General features: G+C 43.1%; 2 protein-coding genes across 5 annotated transcripts in view; one reads left to right on the forward strand and one right to left on the reverse strand.

Moving 5' to 3' along the window:
• LOC113993001 (propionyl-CoA carboxylase alpha chain, mitochondrial) overlaps positions 1-1,763 on the forward strand; it is a 211,046-nt gene extending 209,283 nt beyond the window's left edge. For all 3 annotated transcript variants that reach the window (XM_039389393.1, XM_039389398.1, XM_039389403.1), the window contains exon 19: positions 1,419-1,763. In XM_039389393.1, coding sequence (XP_039245327.1) covers positions 1,419-1,487 — 69 coding nt within the window. In that variant the 3' untranslated portion in view covers positions 1,488-1,763. The remainder of the gene's footprint in view (positions 1-1,418) is intronic.
• Positions 1,506-13,551, reverse strand: part of GGACT (gamma-glutamylamine cyclotransferase) — a 29,896-nt gene continuing 17,850 nt past the window's right edge. For both annotated transcript variants that reach the window (XM_027730776.2, XM_039389415.1), the window contains exon 2: positions 1,506-5,201. In XM_027730776.2, the coding sequence (XP_027586577.1) occupies positions 4,732-5,184 (453 nt within the window). In that variant the 5' untranslated portion in view covers positions 5,185-5,201 and the 3' untranslated portion in view covers positions 1,506-4,731. The remainder of the gene's footprint in view (positions 5,202-13,551) is intronic.

Consider the following 13,551-nt stretch of genomic DNA (forward strand, 5'->3'; position numbering starts at 1 on the left):
TCTACTTTGAGTTTACTCCAGCTGCAGGTGGTTTAAAAATGAGGGAAAGATGGAGAGGAACTGGCGTGCCTCCTGTCTTCTATGGGACAGCTGTGCCTGGGTCAGAACAAGGAGCTGGCCCCACTGCATTTCAGAAATCACTGGGGAGTTTGAAACACTAGTTAGTTCCAATGTTTGCTGAACCTTGGCTTTGTAGAAAAAGAAAAGCAAGAGGTAGGATGTTTTTCACACTGTTTTCATCTCTTAAAAGATTGAGGCTCAGGAATCAGGTAGGCTGCCTAGCTACTGATTTTGGAAATAAAGCCCTTGTTTGTACATATCACGCTGTTTTTCCCCGTGTAGTGTTCAGCATCATTTCTTGAGCAGTGCTGTGAATGTGCCTTGCTACAGAGTCAGAGATCTGCTTACAGTTCACAGGGCTTTAGACTGTCAAACGTGTGTGGGCAATAGTGTGGCCATCATAGCCTGGTACTTTGGGTATGCTGTGGATTTCCTTTAGGAGCCCAAGATAGCATTTGGATTATTAAAATGAGCCAACTGCTGAACAAGGATTTGGGCATGTCAGCGTGAGCTCGGAATTAATATTGCAAGCAAATATAATATAAAGCTTCAGATATTTTCTGGAGGTCCATGTGCTGAAAGGGTATTCAAATATGTTGCAACCTTTTATAAAGGAAATAAGGGACTAGTATAAGATTTTGTGTTTTAAAATTCAGGAATCTGCACATGAGTATACAATTCATCTACAGATGTAGCTGCATTTATTTGACAGTGGTAGCCCTTTGCCAAGTTCAGTTATGTTAAAGGATCACAATTCAGATTTGAATCATCTATCCCAGCTGTCTGGGAATTGAGAGAAACCTATTTCATGGCTGCAGTCCCAAAATTCAGCTATACTTAAAAACTGTAATGCAAGAAATAGTGGAATATTTCATTGAAACATCCCAGCGTAAGTGCTGGAGTGTCGGCCTGTCCTCTGAAAGATATACAACTTTAGTAGTAAATGAACAGCAGTGCAACCAGGTGGAAGAAAGGTGCTTTTGAATTTTTAAAGCGCTATCTCCATCTGATGTTTAGGTCTTCAAGTACCTCTGTCTTAAGAAAACCAGCTAGTGGTAGTTGCCTGAGGGGATTGGACATGATTTGGTCAAGAACTGGAGAGGTGCTGGAGTCTCCATTCTCACAGGTACTCAAAACTCAGCTGGACTCTGAACACTGGAGGTTGAGCAGTCACACTCTTAAGGCCCTTCCAGCAGATGTGCATCTGTGATCCCTGGGGTGGTCATCATGTTGCACAGTGGCCATTTACCCCATGCATGCAGATGTGATATGTGTCTATATAAGCCATGTCAACCAAAACATTCCTTTCACCGTGTTATTGAGCAAGGTTTTAAATTACTGCTGTTTCTGTACCCTAGGTGAAAGCTGTGCACTGCAAAGCTGGTGATACTGTTGGAGAAGGAGATCTGCTGGTGGAACTGGAATGAAAGGTTGCCTCCACACTGTTGAATTAACTAAGCCTTTATTATTTTCATCCATAAAGTAACATTAAGGCAGTTCAACACAGAAAATGGACAGTACTATGTGCAAGATTTTATGCAGGCATATTTACTGTATCAGTGGTTAAGACAGCAAACACAGATGTTAAATCTTGGCAATGGATCCCAGATTTTTACTTTCAGAAATACTTGTACATAACCTTTGTAATGCTTTGATTTTTCAGGATCAAATAAAATCAATAAAATACCATTTCTGCTTTAAAACAGGAAAAGCCTCTTTAAAAAAAAAAAAAAAGAAAACACAACAAAAGCCCAAATCTGATTTGTCTTCTCCACAGTAATGTCCCTGGTTTGAGGCCCCAGCCAGGCTGCACAGAATTATTGGCAAGAATGAAAAATTAACCACTGAGTAAACTGAGCAGTTATCCTACCCTCTGTTTAAGTGCTGCACAAGTATCACCAATGGCTTAAATTCTGATCAGATTTATTGTAATATTTTGAATGCTTTGTATAGACTAGATTTAAATTATAGGTTAGAGGCTTTATTTTGCTAGTGCAGACTTTTGTTGTGTGTTTTCATTTAAAGTTTAAGGGATTTGTCTTTTATTCAAACTCCATGCTCAATTTTGCCCCTCCCTTTAGTCTTCTTTATACTGATTACTGCATGCAAGTCTTAACAGAAGGAGGTGGCACTGTCCTCAGATCCCTTCAGCTGCCCCAAGGTATTGCTAGAGGCACATACTGTCCCTCAGACCAGGCCTCCTCCTGAATTCTTACAGGAAAGGGAGACCAAGTCTCCGATCTTTTGTTGTGCAGACGCTTTTACTAAAGGCTGTGTGAAAAACGAGGGCTGTTCATAATACAAGACTATATCACGCTGGAAAAGCCCAGAGAGGGCCTGGAGAGGAGGAATATTTAAGAGCCTTGAACAGAAGTAAAAGGGCTGGTGACTTGGGCAAGGAGTATTTTCTCCTCCTCACTCAGGAATTCCATGCCGCACAGGATGATGTAGATACCAGAAGTGTACTGGGTCCAAAATGTTAGTTTGTGATTAACAGAGGCTCCTTCTTCCATCCTGTGCCCTAGCTTGGTAAGTCAGCAGCCACAGCCCACTGGATGCAGACATACCTCCGCAGTCCCTGTGTTCTGCAGCATCATCTGGTCCCTGTGCTCCTGCCTAGGATTCTGCTGCTGCCTGCTCCTGGGCCAGGACACTGGCTACTCCTGCCTTTGGGCTCACCTCCCACAGCTGTTCTTTCTACATACCTCTAAGTCACCCTTCCTGCTGTGCCTTGACCACTGCCACAAAGAGGAGCTGCCCTGCTCTCATTTTCTTGCCTAAGAAGTATAGAGTAATGCCACTTCCTAGAAAGCAGCCCACTGGCCAGAGGCACCTGGGCCCTTTACCGAAAGGTGAAGGATGAAAACAATCTGTGGCAGGGCTGGTCACTCATGTTCAACCAGAAAAGTTCATGATTCTGCTTGAAACTTCTGACTGAAGAGGAATTTTTCATGTTATTGAGACGCTGCTAACTCACGCAGCCAAGGGACAGGGATCTGCTTAGTGAATTAGTTTACAAAACACATCAGTATGAGGAAGGAGAGTGTTTGGGTAATACCTGTTTTCCAGGAAAATTAATGCTGTTAAAGTTGGAGAAACAGAGGCAGACACTCTGCAGATCTCCCTAGAAATCTCCTTACTGCCATCCTGGCCCTTCCTAAAGGAGCACAGTTCAGCTTCTGCAGGTTGCCCTAAACAAAAAAGTAGTGTAAAGAGACACAAGTATTCTACTTTTGAATTACTTAATTTGCTTACTCCAGCAACAAAAAAGCTTTCTGTCTGCTTTTCTAGATGAGATGCAGCAGTGCCTACTACTGCTGAAGTTTAGGCTGATTCCTTACCCTGGGTCCCTGGTCTGATTCTCTACTGTGGATCTCCTCCGGCCATCACAGGACTACTGGCAGTGAAGCAAAAGTACAATGTTGTTCCTAATGGTATCATAAGTGCGTTTAATTGTACTTTGGCTCACTGCATGGCATACATTCCCTGCTCCCATCCCTTTGGTAGCTTTGTATACTGTACAATCTATTTGTACCAAACCCTGCAGTTGAAGGAAAATATAAGGCACAGGAGTGTAACAACAGAAAGCCACAATTTTCCCAGATTGTACAGAAACCAGCACAGCTGGTTGGGTCAGGGGGACAACAGTCTTCTTTACATATTTTTTTCCCCAATTTAAATGTTGCAATAATCACAATACAGGTAGTTTGAATATTTTTATATTGTATATAAAAATCTTTCCCCCAATAGAAAGCTCAGTTTGCATACGGTTGCAAATTCTGCATTAAAGTGCTTGGCAAAAAGTCACCTTGACAGTAAGTGCTCACAACAGCTTCAGTAGGTTTGCTTTTCCTGGTCCCCAACTTCACTCACCCCTCCTATGCCCCCCCAAATCCTACAGTCACTCAGTGAACTGAAGTGGAACCTAAAGTGCTTAGAATGTTAAATTAAAAATACAATTTTAAATATAATTTTCTTATAATATCTTAGTATTTTTTCACGGTACCTTGTGAAGCTAAACATTATTTTAAAATATACCTTTCCAGTTCAAAAAAACCACACTGCGATGCAGAGTAAGAATAATCTTTAAATTTTCTCTATTTTTTCAGCAAGTTCCTATTTGTCTAGAAGCACAGAGTATCTTCAGTAACCTACTAAATACCATTACAAGTCAACATTCAGCGTGAGTTGTGCTTTACTTTGCAGACATGACTTTTAAATCAGTTTCAGCTATTAGTGCAATAGTATCATCATTATTCCATCCACCTTGGAGAACTACACATGAAATTTTGTCAGTTCAGGAAAAAAACCCATAAAATTAGTCTGTTCCTCTGCCTTTCACTGACCTCCATTGTGCACCAAGGCAAAGGGGGAAATTGAGGAAATAATTAGACCCCAGACCGGGTGTGCATATACACTGTTTTTACCCCTCATGAAAACCCAGTTCTTTGCAGCAGGTTAGTGGGGGTGAGGAGGACACTGACTACCTGGGGAGGGAGTCTCCAACTCTGGGCTTACAGGACTTCAACTCTACCACCAAGGGTCCTGGGTTGGGAAGGTTACAAGAGATCCTGCATTTTAATAAAAAGGTATTACAGCTTTCCTGGAAAGGTTACTGATCAACACGTGCTTAGTACTACGTCTTCGGCCAGGCTGTGTTACCTCCCATTTCTATTCTCGGCTTTCGCGTAGGACGTAGGAGAGGCCGTGTTTCCCTGAGGCGTCGTAACTGTCATAGTAGGGGAGCCCCACCCACTCGGGCGGGTATGTGGCTGTGCTGTACACGAAGCACTCCAGGATGCCCTCGGCACCGCCCTTCCCTTCCCACTCCACCACCTCGATTCTCATCAGGGTACGCTGGTACATGTCTGGGCAGCCTTCAAACTCATCCAGGAACTGCAGCATCTGGTCATCAACTGAGTAGATCTCCCCAGCAACATGGTGGCCCGTCCCCGGGATGTTCAGCATGTAAGGAATATTGTATTTTCCTGCAATCACCAGCGGGTACTTCTCCACCGTGCGACCCCTTCCTTGGAATTTTGCTAGCCCCTTGGCTGTGTTGATCATGTGCTTGTAGTTGGGCTGGCCCTTCTTAAGTGTGCCGTAGACAAAGACACGGGCCATCGTACCTGCAAAAGCAGCTGAAAGACAAAGGCATCTGTTACCATGTGGCTGCCCTGGAGAACCACACCCACACCACAGCACCTCGGACAGGCAAGGCTGTTTGGACATGTGCAAAAGCCTAGGTCTTTGTAGTCCTACATCACATTTAAGTATCGTACTAAATTCAAGTATCTTGAAAATTTTCAGATAGAAAATGCATCAGTGCAAAACACACCAGGACAAAGTCAACCTTTTGTAGTTCTTTGCCTTAACCAAATTACATCCCATGGCTTCTCTAAGGAATCCCCAATGTCAGCCAACACATTCCTGCGCCTCTGGAAAAGCTCTCAACCCTTTTTAATTTTTCTCTTTCCCACCACTGTGTGAGCTGTGCTGCAGCAAGTGTGTGGTGCCGTGCTCAGTGACACCCCAAAAGCAAATGTAACCTGGTGTTGAGTTATCTCATGGACATGCTGATGGATTTGCAATAACCCCAGCTCCAAAGTCTCACGTGCTGAGTGACCAACCAATGCAGAACAGCAAGCTGTGGGTGCCAGGGAGGGAAGTGGGGTGGCCTGTGATAACCACATCCCGAGCAAGCAGGGGCTGTCTGAAAGGTGCCATTGAAGTTTGTCCTGCTCCTTCAGGGGAGGGGAATGATGATGGCTGTAAATATGAGGTGATTTGCAGAACTGGTCATGTTTTCCCAAACCCCTTCACCCCTCCTGTCTGAGGGAGCTGTGCATGTTCCTTCCATTTATTTACCTTGGGGGCTTGTGGGAGGAGAAATGTGGTATTTCAGCCCTAATGAAACTGGAAGCTATGGCTGCTGGCAGGAAGACCAGGTAAGGCCGTGCTCCTCTTGTCCCCAGACAGACACTCCAAAGTGCTAAAGCACCTCAGGTCTGCACACATGCTAAACCTCTCTTGAAAACAGACCCTGCACAACCATTTCTTTTATTTGTGAGCATAAAACACTCAAAATTGGTTTAAATGGGATAAAAGACTGACTTTACTGAATGGTGTGGGGGGGGAAAGGTACCTCCATCATTCCTGTGTTACTTTTCATACTGTGCCCAGTTTATCTCCTGTTATTTCTGTAAGGCAGAAGCAGTTCTTGCACTGTGATGTTTTTCCACATTTTACCCTTGGTCGCTGACTGGGCAGAGCCTGCCTCATCCACAGTTGTCTGGTTGGGCCAGACATCCAACACCCAAGGAGCATGTGCAGCTCCTCTTGGGAAGAGGGCGTTAAACAGTGTATTTCAAGTTTGAAAAATCTTTAAAAACAGACTGGAAGTAGAAATGCAATCTGTTCTCTGCTATTTATTCTTATTTTAGTAAACTGTTAGGTCAGTTATCCAAAAGGGTGCATTGGTGGCCAAGAGCAGTGTCATTTAAAATCCTCAGTAGCAAAGCAATTTCCCCCTTGGTGAAGTAAACAGTTTTTCTCTCTATCAAAATACAGTTTTCCAAGCAAAAACTGTGCCTTTATTTACTGACAAACTGCTTCCACACGGGAAAAAGAACATACTGATTTCCCCCCCCCCCCGTATTTTATCAGATATACTCCAGAGTAATTTATCCTTCATGACATAAATGAGTTTTTTTTGGATGCAGCTCATTCCCTCACAATAAGAAGAACATTAATATTCAGTCAGCCCAAGTCTCTTTTATAAGAAAAATCATTACCTTTTAGACTGTGTTTTGAATAACAAACACAGATCCTTCAGGAAGAAACTTGTCCCAGTGGGGATTGAGAAAGGATCAGAGTTAAGCACTGAAACATGCAATTAATTCCCATTAGGGGATTAGGGCACTCGTGTTCACTTTGAATCAGAAAAATGAATCGTGAATTAAATTGTTCACAACCAAGAGGTTACTTGTCAGAGTTAATAAGTTAAAAAATAAAAAGGGAAACCTAAAATGCACATAAAAAGCTCTATAGTGAGTAGTGCATCTGTAAGAAAAAGATATGCTTCATTTCCATTAAACAAAAGCCCTGTCCCTACTGTACAGCTGGAGATAAGCTTCCAAAAAGTTTGCAGGGAAGAGTGTTACCACTCCTAAAACCAGTAAAAACTAAGTACCCGTTTCTGATGGCGCAGCAGCTGGCTGCTCGGAAACATCACCCCTTTGAAGGAACACACCCATCATCCTCGTGCAGGGTCCACAAAATTCAACAGCAACAAAAGAACTTTCTAACCCAAGTTTGGACAGGTGTTTCCGATTTAGCGTTTGAGATGGATTTAGCAGGCAGTACAAATGGAGATGGAGTGGGAAGTTAAATTTTCAGCCACAGTTTGTGTAGAGCCTTGAGGCTGATGTACTCATGGAGCTGTGGCTTCATGGGCAGGTGGCCACTGAGCTCCCCATGGCACCACTGTGGTCCACAGTGGCCCTGTTGCTCACACTGCATGGGTTGGGAACAATGACTTCTCCTATAAAAAAAACCCCAACAACAAAGCCAAGCCCAGCCTTCCAGCTGAGGAGTTATTGGTAATAACATTTTCTAAACACCACTCCATATAAGTAAGACATATACAATTTTATGCACAATAAATCTTGTCTCCCATGTGCCGTGTGTTGCGCTGCAGAAAGGCTGCAGATGCATTAGCATCATTTAAAGCACTTGCATATCATGGGCTTTCACAACATTTTTAGCCACCTTGTGGCCAGAGAGCACAGAGCAGAATTGTATTTGAGGGTCATTTCACAGGCTTCCACTAAGCAGCTGAAAAGAGTTATAGACAGCATCCCCTTGCTGAATCACCAACAAGAAGTTGCCTTTTCTCACTTAATCCAGTTTGACACTTCTTACCTGCACTAAACCACCTGAGAGGAAAAGAAAACCCACCAAAAACCAAACCCCCCCCCCCCCCCCCTCAAAACTTTATACTAAGTATTAGCTGCCAGGACTAAACAAACCCATTCAGAAGGTACTTTCATGAAATATTCATGCAAGAATCAGTAAAATTTAATGGCATGGGGAGACACGAGTAAAATTTGTATGTCATCTTGGCAAACTATTTCTTTTAGCTATGAAAGACAACCTGCCAAATTACTTATGGGATCAGTTACTAGTTGCTTCATAAGATAAGATGCAAAGATCAGAAAATAAAGTAACTACTTCAGGATCATACAGGTAGATGCTGCTGGGTAAAACCAGAAGAGGCTCATAACCGGTGTCAGCCAGCAGCCCAGGTTGCCACTTGGAATTAGCACTGGTAGGGCTGCAGCTCTGTATCCACATCTATCCTCTCCTACCAATGGAGTTTTGGGTCGGGGCTTTAGTTTTCCCTCTCAGGCCCAACAGTTCCAGCATGGTGAGAGAGGGGTGGGTGGCAATGTGGCCAGTCACTGGCTCAGTCAACATGTACCCACTGCAACCAGGTTCTTTGCTCACAGGTTGTGCCCAAAGCAAGACCTTGCTTCCTAAGTAGCAGGAGCAGCTTCAGCAAAAAATCACCTTTTCACCATGATTCAGACAACTATAGGATCCTACCAGCTTCTTTCAAAAATAAAGTAAGAAACAGCGTGTGTTTTATGCCAGCTCCAGGGCTGTTTGCAATCATGGTAGCAGTGAGTTAGGGCAAAAAAGTTTCAAGAAAATAAAACTTCACTCAGAAAGTATCCATTTCTCTGACTCCATACAGTAACATTATTTTCCCTTGAGAAAAATTCTCCACATTGGCTCTGTGACCAGATATAGTTACACATTAATTCTTCAGAAGTTTCTTAAAAACTGTAGGAAACAGGTGAAAAAACAAAATGCCTTGAACTTTAAACTTGAGCCCAGTCTGTTTGAATGAAGCGAGTTTTAAGGTCACTCTTCACTCAATGCTAACTTTCAAGAAGGACTAACATGCCAGAGAGGACTCCTGGGACTGCATCCTGTTAGTCCTTTGATGCTTTCATTTTGTTGCTTGCTATTTTCTTTATAGCACAGACAAGGGCTTCCTGCCCAGGCCGACCCCTTCCCAACATTGCTGAATACCTCGGAAAAAGTTTATGGCAAGACACCTTTCTTACATTAACCACAGAGGCACCAGTGAAACGATGGTTCCTTTGAAATCAAGAGGTTACGGTCTCCTCACAGCGGTCATCCGCTCAAAAACTGTGAGGTGCTGGTTTGTGAAAACAAACAGGAGTATCGGAGTAACCAGTGCCATGCTGGATGCTACCGGGCACTACCTGAAGCGCCACTTAACCTACATTGCAGATTCTTTTAATTTCTTCCTTGGATAGTTCACATCCCCCAAACAACAAATATGCCTGCGCTTAAGCTGGAGTATCTTTGAGTATCTGCTAGGAGGCAGAGTGACGATGCCTGCCCTCTGGACAAGTGTCAATCACAGCACTGCTCACGTGCCTTGCACCCATTTGGCATCACAGCAAACATTTGCCTTTTGTCTGTTTGAAAACACTTCAAGTCACTTTCAACTGTACTGCATAGAAAAAACTTCATTAGATTAATTTTTACTACTAACAGAAAGAGTTTCATTCCCAAAGTGACTGTGAGAAGGTCTCAAAGTGACAATCCGATAAAACCACCACATGCAAAAAGATGCTGGAGATGCGATGCAGAAACAAAATGGACACAACGTTAGACTGATTAACAGACTAAATTTCTAGAGAGTGCAGAGACATGAGGGGATTGCCGGCACATCAAGGAGGACAAGAAAAGGAGGATGAAAAAATGGAAAGTCAATGGATGTGGACAAATTGAGGTGAGAAGGGAAAAAAAGCTGACACCTCAAGAGAATATTATATAAGTATTACTAATACTAGTAATGTTTTGTCCTTATATTAAGTATTGTTGTATGAGCCTCAGCAAAGCCTTGCGACCTCAATTCAGAAACCTGTGGACTACAGAAGTAGTTAGAAAGAGCTCAGGGCACAGCACCGGGTCCAGGACTGTTTTATTGGGTCAAAGACTGAACCAGCAGGAGCTTAAATAGGAGCTGATGAGACAGGGCACAATCACCTACCAACATGGGGAAAGCTTTTATAGAAGAAGCAATTGATTCTCCATGTACACGAACACACAGTAAGCCAAAATTTTTGCATGGAATAATTAATATGGATAGCTTTCTAATTGTAAGGACAGGGCATAAGAACAATCTTAACAAGTGACCCTAAAAACGTCTGATCACCCACTGCCCTCTATAAGAGGGTGGTCCACAACAGATACTTCACCATCAGAGTGCAAGAACAGGGCAAGGCAACACCGATGCATTTCCAGACTTGGTTCCAGGCCCTTCCCAAGCCAGAAGTGACAAGTGTTGTGGTGTGTAAAGGCCTTTTCCTTCTGTGAGCTCACGTGACTGTTTTTGTGTCAGCAATGGCAGCAGCACGGTAGGCAAACCCCTGCTGTGACTCCATGTGGGTGCATGAGGCACAAATCACTCTGGGGTCTTTCCCTGATGCCTGCTTGCTTCACCTTCCTCCAGCTCAGGGTCTCCATGTACCTCCTCAGTGCCACCAGATACTTTTTCAGTGTTTGCTCTCTCCTAGGCTGACAAGACCACACGTATTTAACCAAACAAAAAGTGCTCTTTACTGGTTCTTCTATGGTTTTTTGATGTAGGGAAATCCGAATTGAAATATTTGAGAATGGATAAATCATGGATTTATACATGGATATAAACCATGCCTCTTGCTTTGCTCACCCTCCTTTCCCCTAATGCCTTTTTCAATGCTGTTGAGCAGCAGACTGATGTTTCAGAAGAACACAGAAATACCTCAAGCATCTCATTCTTGAGTGGCAACCGGGCTGTGAAGTGAAAATCAGTAAACAGTGTTGAAGCCTTAAAAACTGGAACTCTTGAAAATTTGTTCAAACTATCATGGATGCTACAGTTCACCTTGCCTTAGGGAAAGGCAGCAGACTAGTGGCTTCTCAAAATCCCACTCAAGCAGGTGGGTCCTTATCATGCAGTTTTAAATACACGACAATTAATTTAAATGATATATGTAGAAATATCTCGTCTTTGCACCTTTAGCATAGGTACTTAAACTGTGGTATCTACACAAAGGAAAAAACCAACAAACAACCTATAAGAATGGAGCATTAACTGTAAATGCCAGTTGTTGTTACAGGAAAAAGTAGAAAAACAACTTTTGATAGGGCAGCCCTGCTACACCACCATGAATTTGAAGTGGTTTCCATCATTGAGATGCAGAACATAGCCCAGAGTTTCAAACCACCAACATCCTGAAACTGAGGACACAGCCTGCAGCTTGGATGGTTTCCCTGCAAGGTCAGCACATTAATTTACATGCCAATACCCAGAGCAGTCAGTTCACTGTTTTGGACCGAGAAGAGCATCCCAGTCTGTGAAACACGGCAAACACTTTTGAGTACCTAAGCATGGGAATGCATTTTTTTACACTGAAAGGATGGTGAGAGAGAGAACGGGAAGACAAAAAAAGATGAGGTCTTGTGTAGGATTGCGAGGTGCCTTTCCACAAGGGAAATGAGGGAACAGCTGCACAATGATGCTGTTTGAGGGGATAGGTGCCCAGGTCATGGCACAGCACTGTCCCTTGGGAGTGCGACTGAGCCTGGAAGGGAGATGTCAAATAAAACCCCCCACTGCTGAGCAAAAGCAGCCTCCTACACGCAGGGGCCTGCGGCTCTGGAAGCCATCTTATGCCTTTGCTCTGGCTCCTTGGAGGTGCCAAGGCACAGGGCTGCAGGTGAGACTCGGCAGCCCTGCGAGTGCCCGGTGGTGCCTCTTGGGCCTCACCATGTGGCTGACTGGGAGGGAGGGAGGGAGCAGAGGCCACTACAGCCAGTGGCTCCACAGGTGGTAGCAGGATGTCTCCCTGGCATGAGTCAAGGTGCCAGAGTCTTGGAGCACCATGCGGAGAGGACACTGCAACATGATGCTTCTCAAACCTCACTAAAAACCAAATGAAATTGCAGATGTTCAGGGAACAAAATCTGCTCCACTAAATGAGCCAAACAGAAAAATCCAGGTATAAATCTGGGAACAGCAACACATACACTGCAGCATTTCTCCTCTAGAAACTACTACCTACCCCAGCATGGACTAGCTACTAAAACACAAACCTTTGACCAACACGGCGGAAATGAAACATCATGAAACCCCAAAAACTGGTTTTTTCAACCCATGATTCCCTAGGAAACTACAGGCTCCTTTAAGGGCCAAAAAAAGGTAATTCATATGCATTTACTGCATCCATATATACACACACAAGGAGTTTCTACACAGAGCCATGCTTTGCTTGTAAAGTATTAGTGGCCCATGGAAAAGAAGAGAGGAAAGTTAAAACCAGCTGTACTGGAGGAACTACCAGATCTAAATGCAAACACTATTTTAAATATTCCACCAGAAATGGTAGGTACAGATAGTGTGGGGTAATGGCCAAGCACGTTGGCCCTGAAGCAGGGTTATACAAATTTTGTGAGATTCAGAAGGGGTAGTAGACAATAAAGTATATCTATACTCCCAGAAGATACACTAACATTAATGCTATTTTATTTGTATGCATGCCACTAGGCAGCAATGGAAGAAGGAGAGGCCCTTCCTGACATTTAGAGGATCAAAGTTACTGAAGGTGCACAAAAGGAAAAGTGGATTTTTTTTTTTTTTTAAAGGAAGAAGGCTTATACCATCCTATCAGTCCATGAATTAAATTTTTGGAAAAGTATAGTATTTAACATGTGACACACTGGTAACAAAATAAATCAGCTCAATGGGCTGCCCAGGGAGCTGGTGGAGTCACCATCCCTGGAGGTATTTAAAAGATGTGCAGATGTGGTGCTTAGGGACATGGTTTAGTGTTGGGCTTGACAGTGCTGGGTTAACGACTGGACTCCATGATCTTAAAGGTCTTTTGCAAACTAAATGATTTTGTGATTCTCTTCTAATTCACTACAGTTGTTTTATTTGCCTTACTAATTAAATGTATATCCAAGTCTTACATGGATAAACTATGTTTTACTTAATAAAAAGTTTTTTTAAAAGTGAATTTCAGCTTGCAGCTTAATGCAAGTAAAAAATAAAAACCCAATCCATATCTCAACAACAAATCCCTTCCACCATTTTCTAATATAAAAAAGGTTAGAAAATACAAACCAAAACAGAACACCAATTCAAAACTACAAAGGACCATGAACAGATGTATATAATTACTTCAGTCCCACCGAGGCATATCACTTCTGCTTAGAAATTAGTACCGAGTTTACTACAGAACAAACAAAAAGTCACATAGAGAACTAATGAGTTATTTTAACTGTCCTGGTCTTGATTTTTGCTCTTCAAGAAAGACTTGCAAATCCTGCAATGAAATCTGAAACATACCTCCCCTCCTTTATCAACAGAGAAAGCATCCTTATCCCAAAGTAAATACATTTACT

Source organism: Pipra filicauda, unplaced genomic scaffold (genome assembly GCF_003945595.2).
Source record: "Pipra filicauda isolate LSUMZ 115617 unplaced genomic scaffold, ASM394559v2 scaffold125_size2111803_pilon, whole genome shotgun sequence".
NCBI classification, from domain to species: Eukaryota; Metazoa; Chordata; class Aves; order Passeriformes; family Pipridae; genus Pipra; species Pipra filicauda.